The sequence below is a fragment of the Coregonus clupeaformis genome, chromosome 11 (genome assembly GCF_020615455.1).
Source record: "Coregonus clupeaformis isolate EN_2021a chromosome 11, ASM2061545v1, whole genome shotgun sequence".
NCBI lineage: Eukaryota > Metazoa > Chordata > Actinopteri > Salmoniformes > Salmonidae > Coregonus > Coregonus clupeaformis.
The window spans coordinates 27,925,812-27,941,983 of NC_059202.1; the positions used below are offsets into that span (position 1 = coordinate 27,925,812).

Consider the following 16,172-nt stretch of genomic DNA (forward strand, 5'->3'; position numbering starts at 1 on the left):
GCAGATTCTCCAGTCAACAGGGAAAGCGACAGCGGGTTCTCGCGCAGGGGGCAGCGCGGGCCCATTCCTCCCGCCCCGAACCCACAGTAAGCAGAAGATGTACCCAGCAGTGCAGGCAAGAGGTGGGGACCTGCTTCCCCAGGGTGTAGCGGCCACCGTGTTTCCTAGTCCGGTAGTTGTGGTGGGACGTACCACCATTGGGGACTTCTGCAATGTCATTGTCAAGGTAGGGGGGTGGAATGTTTGGCCCTGGTCGACACGGGCTCTACAGTAACCCTGGTGAGACCAGACATACTACCTGTTGGGGTGCGGGTGGAGCCGACCTTTGTCCAGCTACGGACTGTCACGGGGAGCTAGCCCCCATGTTAGGGAAGTGTCGGGTGTCTGTGACTGTGGGGGGAGAACTGTGGGGTGTCCGGTGTGGGTAGCAGCGGTACAGGACCCCTGTATACTGGGAATGGACTTTTTGAAAAACTGTGGGGCTCAGTTGGACTTAGCTTCGGGCACTTTGAGGCTGTCGGGGGGCCCACGAGTGGGAATGTCGCCTACGGGAGGGCCAGCAGGGGGCCGGGCTGTCCCTCCGTCTTCCTCCAAGCTTGCCGAAACTCCACTGGTCGTCCCGGCTGCTCCTTGGTCGTTGTTCCATCCCAGCAGCTGTCTCCGGCAGCATCGACCTTCACTCCCCATAATGGTGCAAGCACAGGCATCCCAGTAGCCCAAAACACACTGGCTCCTTCACCCCCATCAGCCCGACGGGGGGAAGGGGTTATCGGCGCCGTTGAGGCTGTGTGGCTGAAAAACTGTCAAGGTCTGGACGAGGGACAACAGAGACAATTAAAGCAGCTGCTGTTTGACTTTAAAGATAGCTTCGCTTGGGGGGAGATGAGGTAGGGCAAACGCACCTGGTTCAGCACCGACATCGACACTGGGGACAACCAACCCATTAAAAATTCGCCCCGTCGCATTCCCCTTGCCAAGAGGGAAGCAGCAGCCACAGCTATTGCTGACATGTTGCGGGCTGATTTCATTGAGCCATCAGATAGCCCGTGGTCCGCGCTGGTCGTCATGGTGCCTAAGAAAGGGTAAACTTAGGTTTTGTGCGGACTACAGGGGCCTAAATTCTGTCACCATTAAAGACTCTTACCCCATACCGAGGATCGAGTGAGTCGCTAGACACGTCAGAGGGTCCTCGTCGTTCTCTTCCCTTGATCTGCGCAGCGGCTACTGGCAGGTGCCCCTCTCGCCTGGGGCACGTGAACAGGGCCTTCTCCACGGATAGGGGCCATTGGCAGTTCAAGGTGCTGTGCTTCGGGCTTTGTAATGCTCCTGCCACCTTTGAGAGGCTCATGGACAGAGTGCTGGCGGGGGTTCCGAGAGGCGAGTGTGTCGTGTACCTAGACGACATATTGGTACATGGCACGCGTTTGAGGGGGCACTGGGGGCCACTTAGGCGAGTGCTGGAGAGGATCTCGGGGCGGGGCTAAAATTACACCCGGAAAAGTGCCATTTCATGCAAAGAGAGTTGGCGTTCCTGGGTCATCAGCTGGAGTGGTGAGGGTATCAGCACGTTGCCAGACAAAGTGGAGGCTGTGAGGGGTGGCCAATTCCAAAGGGAAAAAAAGGGTTAAGAGCTTCCTGGGTCTGGCATCCTACTACTCGTGAGGTTTGTGAAAGGGTTTGCGGGGATAGCAGCTCCCTTTGAACCACCTTCTCAAGAAGGACACTGTCTTTCAGTGGACCGAAGAGCACCAGCGGGCGTTTGAGGCCCTCAAACGTGCCCTGGTGGAGGCCCCCTGTCCTGTCCTCACCAGACCCAAACCGTCCGTTTATTCTGGACACCGATGCAAGCAATGAGGGCTTGGGGGCCGTGCTGGCTCAGCGTGGTTCTGACGGGGAGCACGTAGTAGCTTATTACAGCAGAACTTTTGATAAGGCTGACAGCTACTGCGTGACAAGGAGGGAGCTTTTGGCTGTCGTGGCAGCAGTACGCCATTTCAAGTACTACCTGGGGGCCTGCCGTTTGTGGTGCGACGGATCACTCCGCCCTGCAGTGGCTTCTCTCCTTCAAGGAGCCAGAGGGTCAGATCGCCCGCTGGTTGGAGGAGCTGCAACCCTACGACTTCCAGGTGGAGCACAGGGCCGGCCTTCGCCACAGCAATGCAGACGCCTTGTCCCGCCGCCCGTGTGCTGAGGACGGCTGTGGGTACTGCGCCAACGGGTGGAGCGAGAGAGGGAACTGTGCATGGAGGAGGAGTCACCGCCACGGTGAGTCAGCTGAGGGTGACAGAGTGCCGGGAGCTTGAGGCTGTGGACGTCGGGAGTGGAGCGTCGCCAGGAGGAGGACGCAGAGCTGCGTCCTGTGCTGGGGTGGGTGGAAGAGAGAAGACGACCGCCATGGGGGAAGTAGCCCCTCTATCACCAGTCACCAAAGACTCTGGGCTAAATTCTCAGTCCTTAGAGTGGCTGAGGAGTGCTCCAGAGGGGGTGGAAAAACCAGCTACTGGAGAAATGACGTGGCAGGTAGTGGTTCCCAAAGGCTGCAAGGGAGCGTGTTACAGCAGCTTCACGGGGGTAGGCGCAGGCATTTTGGGGTCTCCAAAACGTTCAAAGCGCGTACGTAAAGGCTTCTATTGGGCCAGGCACAGGAGGGATGTGGAGGACTTTTTGCAGGCAGTGCGATGAGTGTGCTGCTAAGAAAAGACCTCCAGGTCAGTCACACGCCCTCCTACAACAATTCCCAGTAGGGAGCCCATGAGAGACTGGGGGTACTGTTCTTTCCATCCCTAACAGGTGGATTCTAACTGCTATACTACTTCACCAAGGTGGCCAGAGGCTTACGCTCTCCCAGACCAGGAGGCAGAAACAGTAGCTGATGCATTGGTCGGGGGGAATAATCAGTCGTTCGGGGTGCCCAGTCTTCACAGCACCCGGGAGAAACTTTGAGTCACGGGTGTTCTCAGAGTTTTAGCGTTAGGCGCGGAGAACTACTCCGCTTCATCCCCAGAGTGATGGCTGGTGGAAAATTTACAGACATTAGCACAACAGTCTATCCTACCTCAAAACACCGAGTTGCCCCTTATGTGTTCTGTTCTCTTCTCCCACCTACTATGTTGGTGTGGTTCCCCCCCCAACTGTTTCCTCTATCGGCAGGGTTTTGCCTGCCCATATTTCATCCTCCCCGGTTGAGGCGGCTCACCCTGAGCCGCTCGAGAACGCGGGAATCCCAACCCTTTCTCGCTGGGAGGCACTTTGGAGCGGGAGAGCGCGTGTGGCTTCCCAGCCCCCCCCGAGGCGGTGCCCAAAGCTGGACAGTGCCTGGGTGGGGGCCGTGCCTGGTGATAGAGAGAGTGGGGGAGGTGACGTACCGGGTGGGGGTTCCCCACGGGGCCAGGGAGGGTGGTGGTCCACCGGGACCGATTAGCGCCCTACAGAGGGAGGAAACGTAGGGAATGGAAGTGAGGACTCTGATGTGACCCGGGGACAGTCTAGCGAGAGACTCCTAATGCAAGCTGAGCCTGGGACGGGGGCTGCCTCTTCGGGGGGTGCTGGAAATGACATTGGGGCAGATGAGTGTTCTGGGGGTCCACCAGTGAGGTCAGCACAACTGATGCACCTCGGTCGTTTTTAAGGATTTTGTTTTGTAACCTAGGGGCTGGTTTTAGAAGGGGGCTATGTATCGACCCTGTATTGTGTTCTGTGTTCATGATGTTTATCGTTCTCATGGTACTAGCAGGGGTTAAATATGCCAGGACAGATGGAAAGGTTGGGGGGTATGATGGGTAATCCCGCGGGATTTTGGGAATATTAAATAGGGGTTACTCTCATCTCTCTGTCTGTTCGGGACCCTTGATTTGACATGTTCTATTTGTGTATGTTTGGGTTTAGCCGTGGGTTGTGGCCTAACTGCCCATTTAGGAATACCTGTGTTCTGCCTGTACACCTGGTGCCCGTCTCTCTTTTCTTTTACCTCCTGGGTCATTACAATATGAATGTGGATGCTACCATGATTACGGATAATTCTGAATGAATCATGAATATTGATGAGTGAAAAAGTTAGAGGGTCAAAGACCATACCCCCAAAACATGCTAACCTGCCCTGTTATTGGTAATGGTGAGAGGTTAGCTCATACCCCCAAGACATGCTAACCTGCCCTGTTATTGGTAATGGTGAGAGGTTAGCTCATACCCCCAAGACATGCTAACCTGCCCTGTTATTGGTAATGGTGAGAGGTTAGCTCATACCCCCAAGACATGCTAACCTCCCCTGTTATTGGTAATGGTGAGAGGTTAGCTCATACCCCCAAGACATGCTAACCTCCCCTGTTATTGGTAATGGTGAGAGGTTAGCTCATACCCCCAAGACATGCTAACCTGCCCGGTTATTGGTAATGGTGAGAGGTTAGCTCATACCCCCAAGACATGCTAACCTTCCTGTTATTGGTAATGGTGAGAGGTTAGACCATACCCCCAAGACATGCTAACCTCCCTGTTATTGGTAATGGTGAGAGGTTAGCTCATACCCCCAAGACATGCTAACCTGCCCTGTTATTGGTAATGGTGAGAGGTTAGCTCATACCCCCAAGACATGCTAACCTGCCCTGTTATTGGTAAAGTAGTCATCGTGTGCTAGAAATATGTGACCAAATACTACACTTTTGATGACTTTATTTATAAGAATATTTAGGGCTGTCAATAATTTTGAGAATTTTTCTTTTACTTGTTAAACAAAATCTATTTTTCTGAGCAATTATATTAGTACAATTGTATTAGTACAATTATATTAGGATAAAATATTATAATTTCCCCTTTTTTCTTTTTGCATACAATGTAGCCCAGTATTTGAATTATTTATTTTATACAGTCATCATTGCTAATCTTTATCAAGGGTGGCAATAAAAACTTGGCATCATATTTCTGTCATGCTTCTCTAACCACCTGGGGGTATATTCAGCCAATCAGCGGCCACCACAGCAAGGGTGGCAACAATTTGGGACACCCCTGTAGCTAGCTATCGTCTGTAAGTCTACCGGTACCTGTTTAGTTGTTTGCAGATTCCCATAGTGAGCTTCTTCAGATGGGGGAGGTTGAGATTCCCATTCTGGGCTTGCTCAGCATCGAGACACAGTGAGGTGTGGAAGTATTCCTGGATGGATTGTTGGTGCTCTTCCGGCAGGCTGGAAGACACAATGAATTATCAGTCAGTGTGATTAGTTTGTTGGTACCTGACTAAAAGATTGGCAGCTGGGTAACACAATACTACCGGAGACACTTGAGCAGCATTTTGCAGCTCATAGTAGAATGAGAAGTGTCTCGGTGTCTCAAAAGAGTGTTGATCTGGGATCAGTTTTGCCTTATCATAATGAATAAGATTACATGGACAGGTGGGACCTGATCCTAGATCGGCACTCTGAGACGCTTTGTGGGCCCAGACCGAGGCATACTTAGACATGTCCACATGTTGCAGCCTCTGTCGGTATGTGTCTATCAGGGAAGCACAGGCCAGCTCTGAACCCTGGGACTCCCCACCATGGGTCTCTTTACTGTCATTGGCTGACAGCCCTCCTGAGAAGTTCCTGGGTGGTAGTTGAGGAGGGTATTTAACTGGATCTGGAGATGAACAACCACAACAGTTAAACTGTTAGACATAATTAAATCATCAGAATCATACCCTGTGTAGTACTTGAATTTGGCCAGTAACATTTTTCCTCACATTACTAATACTAGTACCAGCATCTTCAGTCACTTTTATTCCTGTTTACATGTATATATCTACCTCAATGACTCCAGTACTCCTGTTTACATGTATATATCTACCTCAATGACTCCAGTACCCCTGTTTACATGTATATATCTACCTCAATGACTCCAGTACTCCTGTTTACATGTATATATCTACCTCAATGACTCCAGTACTCCTGTTTACATGTATATATCTACCTCAATGACTCCAGTACCCCTGTTTACATGTATATATCTACCTCAATGACTCCAGTACTCCTGTTTACATGTATATATCTACCTCAATGACTCCAGTACTCCTGTTTACATGTATATATCTACCTCAATGACTCCAGTACTCCTGTTTACATGTATATACCTACCTCAATGACTCCAGTACTCCTGTTTACATGTATATATCTACCTCAATGACTCCAGTACTCCTGTTTACATGTATATATCTACCACAATGACTCCAGTACTCCTGTTTACATGTATATATCTACGTCAATGACTCCAGTACTCCTGTTTACATGTATATATCTACCTCAATGACTCCAGTACTCCTGTTTACATGTATATATCTACCTCAATGACTCCAGTACTCCTGTTTACATGTATATATCTACCTCAATGACTCCAGTACTCCTGTTTACATGTATATATCTATGTCAATGACTCCAGTACTCCTGTTTACATGTGTATACACAACCAGTCAAAAGTTTGGACACACCTACTCATTCAAAGGTTTTTATTTTTAAAATTTTTACATTGTAGAATAATAGTGAAGACATCAAAACTATGAAATAACACATATGGAATCAAATTAGTGGATTCAGATATTTCAGCCACACCCGTTGCTGACAGGTGTATAACATCAAGCACACCGCCATGCAATCTCCATAGACAAACATTAGCAGTAGAATGGCCTTACTGAAGAGCTCAGTGACTTTCAACGTGGCAACGTCATAGGATGCCACCTTTCCAACAAGTCAGTTCGTCAAATTTCTGCCCTGCTAGAGCTGCCCCGGTCAACTGTAAGTGCTGTTACTGTGAAGTGGAAGTGGAGTAACAACGGCTCAGCTGCGAAGTGGTAGGCCACACAAACTCACAGAATGGGGCTGCCAAGTGCTGAAGCGTGTAGCGCGTAAAAATCGTCTGTCCTCAGTTGCAACACTCACTACCGAGTTCCAAACTGCCTCTGGAAGCAACGTCAGCACAAGAACTGTTCGTCGGGAGCTTCATGAAATGTGTTTCCATGGCAGAGCAGCCACACACAAGCCTAAGATCCCAATACCCAATGCCAAGCGTCGGCTGGAGTGGTGTAAAGCTCGCCGCCATTGGACTCTGGAGCAGTGGAAGCGTGTTCTCTGGAGTGATGAATCACGCTTCACCATCTGGCAGTCCGACGGACGAATCTGGGTTTGGCGGATGCCAGGAGAACGCTACCTGACCCAATGCATAGAGCCAACTGTAAAGTTTGGTGGAGGAGGAATAATGGTCTTGGGCTGTTTTTCATGGTTCGGGCTCCTTAGTTCCAGTGAAGGGAAATCTTAACACTACAGCATACAATGACATTCTAGATGGCATTCGTGCACATAGCGAGGTCCATATAGAAATGGTTTGTCGAGATCTGTGTGGAAGAACTTGACCGGCCTGCACAGAGCCCTGACCTCAACCCCATCGAACACCTTTGGGATGAATTGGAACGCCGACTGCGAGCCAGACCTAATCGCCCAACATCAGTGCCCGACCTCACTAACGCTCTTGTGGCTGAATGGAAGCAAGTCCCCCGCAGCAATGTTCCAACATCTAGTGGAAAGCCTTCCCAGAAGTGTGGAGGCTGTTATAGCAGCAAAGGGGGGGACCAACTCCATATTAATGCCCAGGATTTTGGAATGAGATGTTCGACGAGCAGGTGTCCACATACTGTTGGTCTTGTAGTATATCTACTTTAACCGGGTTAATGAGTATTTGATTACATGTAATCTGATTACAAAACAACTAACTGTAATCAGTTACATTATCAGCAAACGTATTGTCATCAGATTACAGATAAAAACTAGATGATTACTTATTGGATTACTTTTACATTTAGAGAGGATGTTTTCTCAATGACATTCAATTCAGCATCGAAAAAAGGCGCAAGTTTAAGTTTGTTCCACCTGAGCGAGTCTGAACAGCAGTCAGAGACCACTATGATGACACAACAAATGATGACCACCAATCAGAGACCACTATGATGACACAACAAATGATGACCACCAATCAGAGACCACTATGATGACACAACAAATGATGACCACCAATCAGAGACCACTATGATGACACAACAAATGATGACCACCAATCAGAGACCACTATGATGACACAACAAATGATGACCACCAATCAGAGACCACTATGATGACACAACAAATGATGACCACCAATCAGAGACCACTACGATGACACAACAAATGATGACCACCAATCAGAGACCACTATGATGACACCCCAAATGATGACCACCAATCAGAGACCACTATGATGACACAACAAATGATGACCACCAATCAGAGACCACTATGATGACACAACAAATGATGACCACCAATCAGAGACCACTATGATGACACAACAAATGATGACCACCAATCAGAGACCGCTATGATGACACACCAAATGATGACCACCAATCAGAGACCACTATGATGACACAACAAATGATGACCACCAATCAGAGACCACTATGATGACACACCAAATGATGACCACCAATCAGAGACTACTATGATGACACACCAAATGATGACCACCAATCAGAGACCACTATGATGACACAACAAATGATGACCACCAATCAGAGACCACTATGATGACACAACAAATGATGACCACCAATCAGAGACCACTATGATGACACAACAAATGATGACCACCAATCAGAGACCACTATGATGACACAACAAATGATGACCACCAATCAGAGACCACTATGATGACACACCAAATGATGACCACCAATCAGAGACCACTATGATGACACACCAAATGATGACCACCAATCAGAGACCACTATGATGACACACCAAATGATGACCACCAATCAGAGACCACTATGATGACACAACAAATGATGACCACCAATCAGAGACCACTATGATGACACACCAAATGATGACCACCAATCAGAGACCACTATGATGACACACCAAATGATGACCACCAATCAGAGACCACTATGATGACACACCAAATGATGACCACCAATCAGAGACCACTATGGTAACACACCAAATGATGACCACCAATCAGAGACCACTATGATGACACACCAAATGCGTTTGATGGATCCTTTTAGTCTTCTTCTAATGCCTCTTAAGGGGAAAGTCATACAAATGTATCTGATTGATTTACAATTGTGGACAGGTAACTAGTAACTAACTGATCACATTTAGAATGTAACCTACCCAACCCTGTACCTCAATTACTCCAGTAACCCTGCACACTGTAATTATGGTAGTGGCACTGAGCCTGTATATACTTTGAAACTTGAAACCTCTAATAATGATATTAAAAATATGAGCACTTCAAGCACTGGTCCTGTGGCAGATAAAATACACTGTACCTTTTTGGATAGGCCAGAGAGATCCCCTGGGTTATTTCCAGATCTCAGATCTCTTCGCGCTGTATAGCCAACTTCCTATGGTCACCAACTTACTTGGGTCAACCATAGAAATTGGCTATACAACATAAACAGATCTGGTACCACCAACCTACCTTGGGTTAGGTCAGATCTGGTACCACCAACCTACCTTGGGTTAGGTCAGATCTGGTACCACCAACCTACCTTGGGTTAGGTCAGATCTGGTACCACCAACCCACCTTGGGTTAGCTCAGATCTGGTACCACCAACCCACCTTGGGTTAGCTCAGATCTGGTACCACCAACCTACCTTGGGTTAGCTCAGATCTGGTACCACCAACCTACCTTGGGTTAGCTCAGATCTGGTACCACCAACCCACCTTGGGTTAGGTCAGATCTGGTACCACCAACCTACCTTGGGTTAGGTCAGATCTGGTACCACCAACCCACCTTGGGTTAGCTCAGATCTGGTACCACCAACCTACCTTGGGTTAGGTCAGATCTGGTACCACCAACCTACCTTGGGTTAGGTCAGATCTGGTACCACCAACCTACCTTGGGTTAGGTCAGATCTGGTACCACCAACCTACCTTGGGTTAGGTCAGATCTGGTACCACCAACCCACCTTGGGTTAGCTCAGATCTGGTACCACCAACCTACCTTGGGTTAGCTCAGCTGTAGCAAAACATAATACGAGAGAATGGCTGGGTCCCAAATGGCACCATACTCCCTAGACTTTTGACCAGGTCTGATAGGGTACCCTTAGAAACGCAGAGAGATAATCAGTGGGTTATTATCTGACCTGGCTCCTCCTCTGGCTCCTCCTCCTTCTGAACAGGGAACTGCAGGTGTGTAGCCAGACCCATGTTGGGACTGTAGTACGTCTCCACCAGGTCAGCCAGCACACAGAAGAACCGGATAGGGACCCCCTCAGAGGCCTGGAGACACAGAGAAACAACAAACACTGGTTAGTAGCCCAAACTACTGAGTCTAGTAACAACATCAGTCACAGGTTAGAACTCTAGAGAGCAGAACATCAGTCACAGGTTAGAACTCTAGAGAGCAGAACATCAGTCACAGGTTAGAACTCTAGAGAGCAGAACATCAGTCACAGGTTAGAACTCTAGAGAGCAGAACATCAGTCACAGGTTAGAACTCTAGAGAGCAGAACATCAGTCACAGGTTAGAACTCTAGAGAGCAGAACATCAGTCACAGGTTAGAACTCTAGAGAGCAGAACATCAGTCACAGGTTAGAACTCTAGAGAGCAGAACATCAGTCACAGGTTAGAACTCTAGAGAGCAGAACATCAGTCACAGGTTAGAACAGATTAGAAAAACAGGAAAAAGCAAATCAAACAAAAGAGTGTTAAATGGTCGCTCTGGATAAGAGCGTCTGCTAAATGACTAAAATGTAAATGTAAATGTAAAATGGTTTGAAGAATCCAAAGTCCAGGCACTCAGGTGGGTTTTAAAGTATGCACCATCAAGCCATGCTCCTGATACACTGTATTCTCTAAGATCTCATCACAGGCTAGTACACTTCTGAGTCTAGTACACTACAGAGCACCACAGCAAGACACAGGCTAGTAGCCTCTACTTGGTGCTTGATTTATGGTGCTGGTATAGATCTTCATGGTGCTGGCACAGATCTTTCTGGTGCAGGTATAGATCTTTCTGGTGTTGGTATAGATCTTTCTGGTGCTGGTATAGATCTTTCTGGTGCTGGCATAGATCTTTCTGGTGCAGGTATAGATCTTTCTGGTGCTGGTATAGATCTTCATGGTGCTGGCATAGATCTTTCTGGTGCTGGTATAGATCTTTCTGGTGCTGGCATAGATCTTTCTGGTGCAGGTATAGATCTTTCTGGTGCAGGTGTAGATCTTTCTGGTGCTGGCATAGATCTTTCTGGTGCTGGCATAGATCTTTCTGGTGCTGGTATAGATCTTTCTGGTGCTGGCATAGATCTTTCTGGTGCTGGTATTGATCTTTCTGGTGCAGGTATAGATCTTTCTGGTGCTGGCATAGATCTTTCTGGTGCAGGTGTAGATCTTTCTGGTGCTGGCATAGATCTTTCTGGTGCTGGCATAGATCTTTCTGGTGCTGGCATAGATCTTTCTGGTGCTGGTATAGATCTTTCTGGTGCTGGTATAGATCTTTCTGGTGCTGGTATAGATCTTTCTGGTGCTGGCATAGATCTTTCTGGTGCTGGTGTAGATCTTTCTGGTGCTGGTATAGATCTTTCTGGTGCTGGTATAGATCTTTCTGGTGCAGGTATAGATCAGTGTAGCAATGCGAGAGTAGGATCTGAGAGGGCTTTATTATGGCATGTTTTCAGAGACTTTAGGTCATGTTGTATGAATTACAGGTTTTCCTTCTACAACAATCATACAGCTTACAGGACTACATCCAAGGGCGTATCAACTACCAAGTCACCTGTTTTTTTTGCCCCTTTCACTGCCACTGTGGATGTTTTTTTTCTGTGTGAAGTTTCCGCTATTTTCTGTTAAGCACCACGAGATTAACCTTGTGGCTTTTCATACGCCCACGCTAGGGGATCATTTAACACCTCCTGCAACTGAAAGAGGAATCAACTTTTGATCAGCATTAGCAGAGTAGCCTGTAGGAACTGCAGTACCGTTCATTTCTGTGTATAGGGAAAGCTAAAACTCAAGAACTTGTTAATCAGCAGGGATGACTTTCATGCTTTCCAGCTACAATAGATCAATTAAAATCTATCTAATTCATCAACTGTGCACTGTAGTATGTTTCTCTAGGTTTGGAATATTCTGACTGCCACAGTCATAAGGGCATGTATAATAACCAAATGTATTTAAATTTCAACCTCAGCCTCTGGGTGGCAGAGAGAGCAGAGAGGGCGGGCCTACAGCTGAAGTGAAACCTGCTGTACTGTACACCCCCTTTATTGAATAGACTGTACAGACTGTACACCCCCTTTATTGAATAGACTGTACTCCCCCCTTTATTGAATAGACTGTACTCCCCCTTTATTGAATAGACTGTACTCCCCCTTTATTGAATAGACTGTATTCCCCCTTTATTGAATAGACTGTATTCCCCCTTTATTGAATAGACTGTACACCCCCTTTATTGAATAGACTGTACTCCCCCTTTATTGAATAGACTGTATTCCCCCTTTATTGAATAGACTGTATTCCCCCTTTATTGAATAGACTGTACTCCCCCTTTATTGAATAGACTGTACTCCCCCCTTTATTGAATAGACTGTACTCCCCCTTTATTGAATAGACTGTATTCCCCCTTTATTGAATAGACTGTATTCCCCCTTTATTGAATAGACTGTACACCCCCTTTATTGAATAGACTGTACTCCCCCTTTATTGAATAGACTGTATTCCCCCTTTATTGAATAGACTGTACTCCCCCTTTATTGAATAGACTGTACACCCCCCTTTATTGAATAGACTGTACACCCCCCTTTATTGAATAGACTGTACTCCCCCTTTATTGAATAGACTGTACTCCCCCTTTATTGAATAGACTGTACTCCCCCTTTATTGAATAGACTGTACACCCCCCTTTATTGAATAGACTGTACACCCCCTTTATTGAATAGACTGTACTCCCCCCTTTATTGAATAGACTGTACACCCCCTTTATTGAATAGACTGTACTCCCCCTTTATTGAATAGACTGTACACCCCCTTTATTGAATAGACTGTACACCCCCCTTTATTGAATAGACTGTACTCCCCCTTTATTGAATAGACTGTACACCCCCTTTATTGAATAGACTGTACACCCCCTTTATTGAATAGACTGTACACCCCCTTTATTGAATAGACTGTACACCCCCTTTATTGAATAGACTGTACACCCCCCTTTATTGAATAGACTGTACACCCCCCTTTATTGAATAGACTGTACTCCCCCTTTATTGAATAGACTGTACTCCCCCCTTTATTGAATAGACTGTACACCCCCTTTATTGAATAGACTGTACACCCCCCTTTATTGAATAGACTGTACTCCCCCCTTTATTGAATAGACTGTACACCCCCTTTATTGAATAGACTGTACACCCCCCTTTATTGAATAGACTGTACACCCCCTTTATTGAATAGACTGTACTCCCCCTTTATTGAATAGACTGTACTCCCCCTTTATTGAATAGACTGTACACCCCCTTTATTGAATAGACTGTACACCCCCTTTATTGAATAGACTGTACTCCCCCTTTATTGAATAGACTGTACACCCCCTTTATTGAATAGACTGTACTCCCCCCTCTATTGAATAGACTGTACACCCCCTTTATTGAATAGACTGTACACCCCCCTTTATTGAATAGACTGTACACCCCCCTTTATTGAATAGACTGTACTCCCCCTTTATTGAATAGACTGTACTCCCCCTTTATTGAATAGACTGTACTCCCCCTTTATTGAATAGACTGTACTCCCCCCTTTATTGAATAGACTGTACTCCCCCTTTATTGAATAGACTGTACTCCCCCTTTATTGAATAGACTGTACTCCCCCTTTATTGAATAGACTGTACTCCCCCTTTATTGAATAGACTGTACTCCCCCCTTTATTGAATAGACTGTACACCCCCTTTATTGAATAGACTGTACTCCCCCTTTTTTGAATAGACTGTACACCCCCCTTTGTTGAATAGACTGTACACCCCCTTTATTGAATAGACTGTACCCCCCCCCCTTTATTGAATAGACTGTACCCCCCTTTATTGAATAGACTGTACTCCCCCTTTATTGAATAGACTGTACTCCCCTTTATTGAATAGAATTCCTTTATTGAATAGACTGTACTCCCCCTTTATTGAATAGACTGTACTCCCCCCTTTATTGAATAGACTGTACACCCCCCTTTATTGAATAGACTGTACACCCCCCTTTATTGAATAGACTGTACACCCCCCTTTATTGAATAGACTGTACACCCCCCTTTATTGAATAAAGGACATGAGCATTGTAACACATTCACAGCCACAGCAAGCAAGTCACAGTTAATAGCAAGTGTCTAATTATACAGAGAGCTCACATTGTAGCCCCTGGCAGGTCCAAACACCATGCAAACTATACAAGTAGACTTGGTGCAATGCATAACCGTAATATGTTTCACAATATCCACAATAAAATGCTACATGCCAAAACTCCTCTCACCACACATGGCCTTTCTTAATTTCTGAAGGCATTGAAAACAAAAGCAGAAGTTGTCTGATGCATGAGAAATTGAGAAATGGCTCTTAAAATACCCATTAACACCCAACACCTGGAAGTGGACTTTACCAGCTAAAATTGGTGGTATAACGCCCAGGACTTGTGTTGTGAAGATCAAAATAATAAGATTAAATGCTGTGTAGGGGAGATCCACACTCAAAACAGGGTGCATTTGGTAAGAATAGATATTGTTGAGCCGTCTGACTGACCTGGACAGAGAGTTTCCTCTCCTCATTGGGTAGGATCCTGTAGGTATACACACAGTTCTGGTACCTGGAAATAGGAGAGATGGGTTATTATCATACAGTTTACAGAGATGTCTTGATCTGGTGGTCTGGGTCTTGAGAAGCGGTCTGGGTCTGGGGAGGTTGGGTCTGGGGTTTCTGGTTTAAAGTAACTGACATTTCACAGCAGGGTGTGACAGGTGCAGTAATGATAGATTACTTTGTGTCCAACGGTAAACAGCACATGACCATTCATGTATTTGTTTAGCGATTATTCTAATAAAAGCTGACAGTTGCACAGTGGAGTCTACCCAGCTTTGCAGCATGACAGTGTGTGCAGATGAGTTGGCCGCTGCAGGTAAGCAGGTGTAATTTCAAAATAGGTCTACATCACATAGAAATCCTGCTATGGATTTAGTCACGTCTAAAACTGCATGCAACAACAACAACGACATTATTCTAGCCAGTTTCTCTGGTTGATCAAAGTCTTGAGCAAAACATTTTCAATTCCACCAAGATGTACTTGTTGCCATGATTTATGTCACGGTGTAAGGAAACAGAAAGTCAACATCACATTGTTCTGCTTTACATGCCAAACGCTGTCAGTAGGCAGAGTTAGGTTCTATACCGCGCTGCAGGAGAATATGTATCCGAAATACATGTAGGTATTTGACACTTCAGATTGAAATCACTCCCCAATAACAACAGTGTGTTTAGCGTTGATCATTGTTTTGTCTGATTTTAAAGTCTTTGTTTTTAAATCAGCTCTTCCTACTCCGAGCTACTTCGATCAAAGACTTCAACATGATCTTCCTTCCTCAATTTTGATCTGTACAACAGCATTGTAGCTCAGTACACGTTTAACTGTCAATTATTTCCTTATCTGTCTCTCTCTGCAAAAGAGAGTAGTCAGTTGGCGTAGTCTAAGCTACTTTCAAATGTTACTTGCATACGAAGAGGTATTAGGGATGAGTTCTCAACATAATCCTCCTTCCTCAATTTGATCTTTCCAACAGAATTTGGGACTGTTAAACTGTCAGTTTTACCCAGATATATATATATATATATATATATATATATATTCAAAAAGTAGTCAGAATGGACGTTTTACTTACAGAACACAGAGGGCATAGGCACCCTGTATGGACTCACTGTCCCGGAGGAGGAAGCTCCCATCCCTGGCTGCTTTGGAGAGCAGATCCTCAGCCTTAGAACGGGTGATATTACCATGGTGCCATGGCTGGTACGACGTAGACATCCTGGTTCTCTACTGAAAACACTCAGCTAGCTACAGACAGAGTTCTGTTCTCTACTGAAAACACTCAGCTAGCTACAGACAGAGTTCTGTTCTCTACTGAAAACACTCAGCCACAGACATGTT

General features: G+C 46.3%; 1 protein-coding gene across 2 annotated transcripts in view; it reads right to left on the bottom strand.

Annotated features, from left to right (window-relative positions):
• The window catches only part of inpp5d (inositol polyphosphate-5-phosphatase D), a 46,013-nt gene that overhangs the window by 29,796 nt on the left and 45 nt on the right, over positions 1 to 16,172 (bottom strand). For both annotated transcript variants that reach the window (XM_041845213.2, XM_041845212.2), the window contains exons 1-5: positions 15,907 to 16,172; positions 14,777 to 14,840; positions 10,148 to 10,283; positions 5,442 to 5,607; positions 5,034 to 5,174 (exon numbers count right to left, since the gene is read on the bottom strand). The exon at positions 15,907 to 16,172 is cut by the window's right edge and continues 45 nt beyond it. In XM_041845213.2, coding sequence (XP_041701147.1) covers positions 5,034 to 5,174; positions 5,442 to 5,607; positions 10,148 to 10,283; positions 14,777 to 14,840; positions 15,907 to 16,049 — 650 coding nt within the window. In that variant the 5' untranslated portion in view covers positions 16,050 to 16,172. The remainder of the gene's footprint in view (positions 1 to 5,033; positions 5,175 to 5,441; positions 5,608 to 10,147; positions 10,284 to 14,776; positions 14,841 to 15,906) is intronic.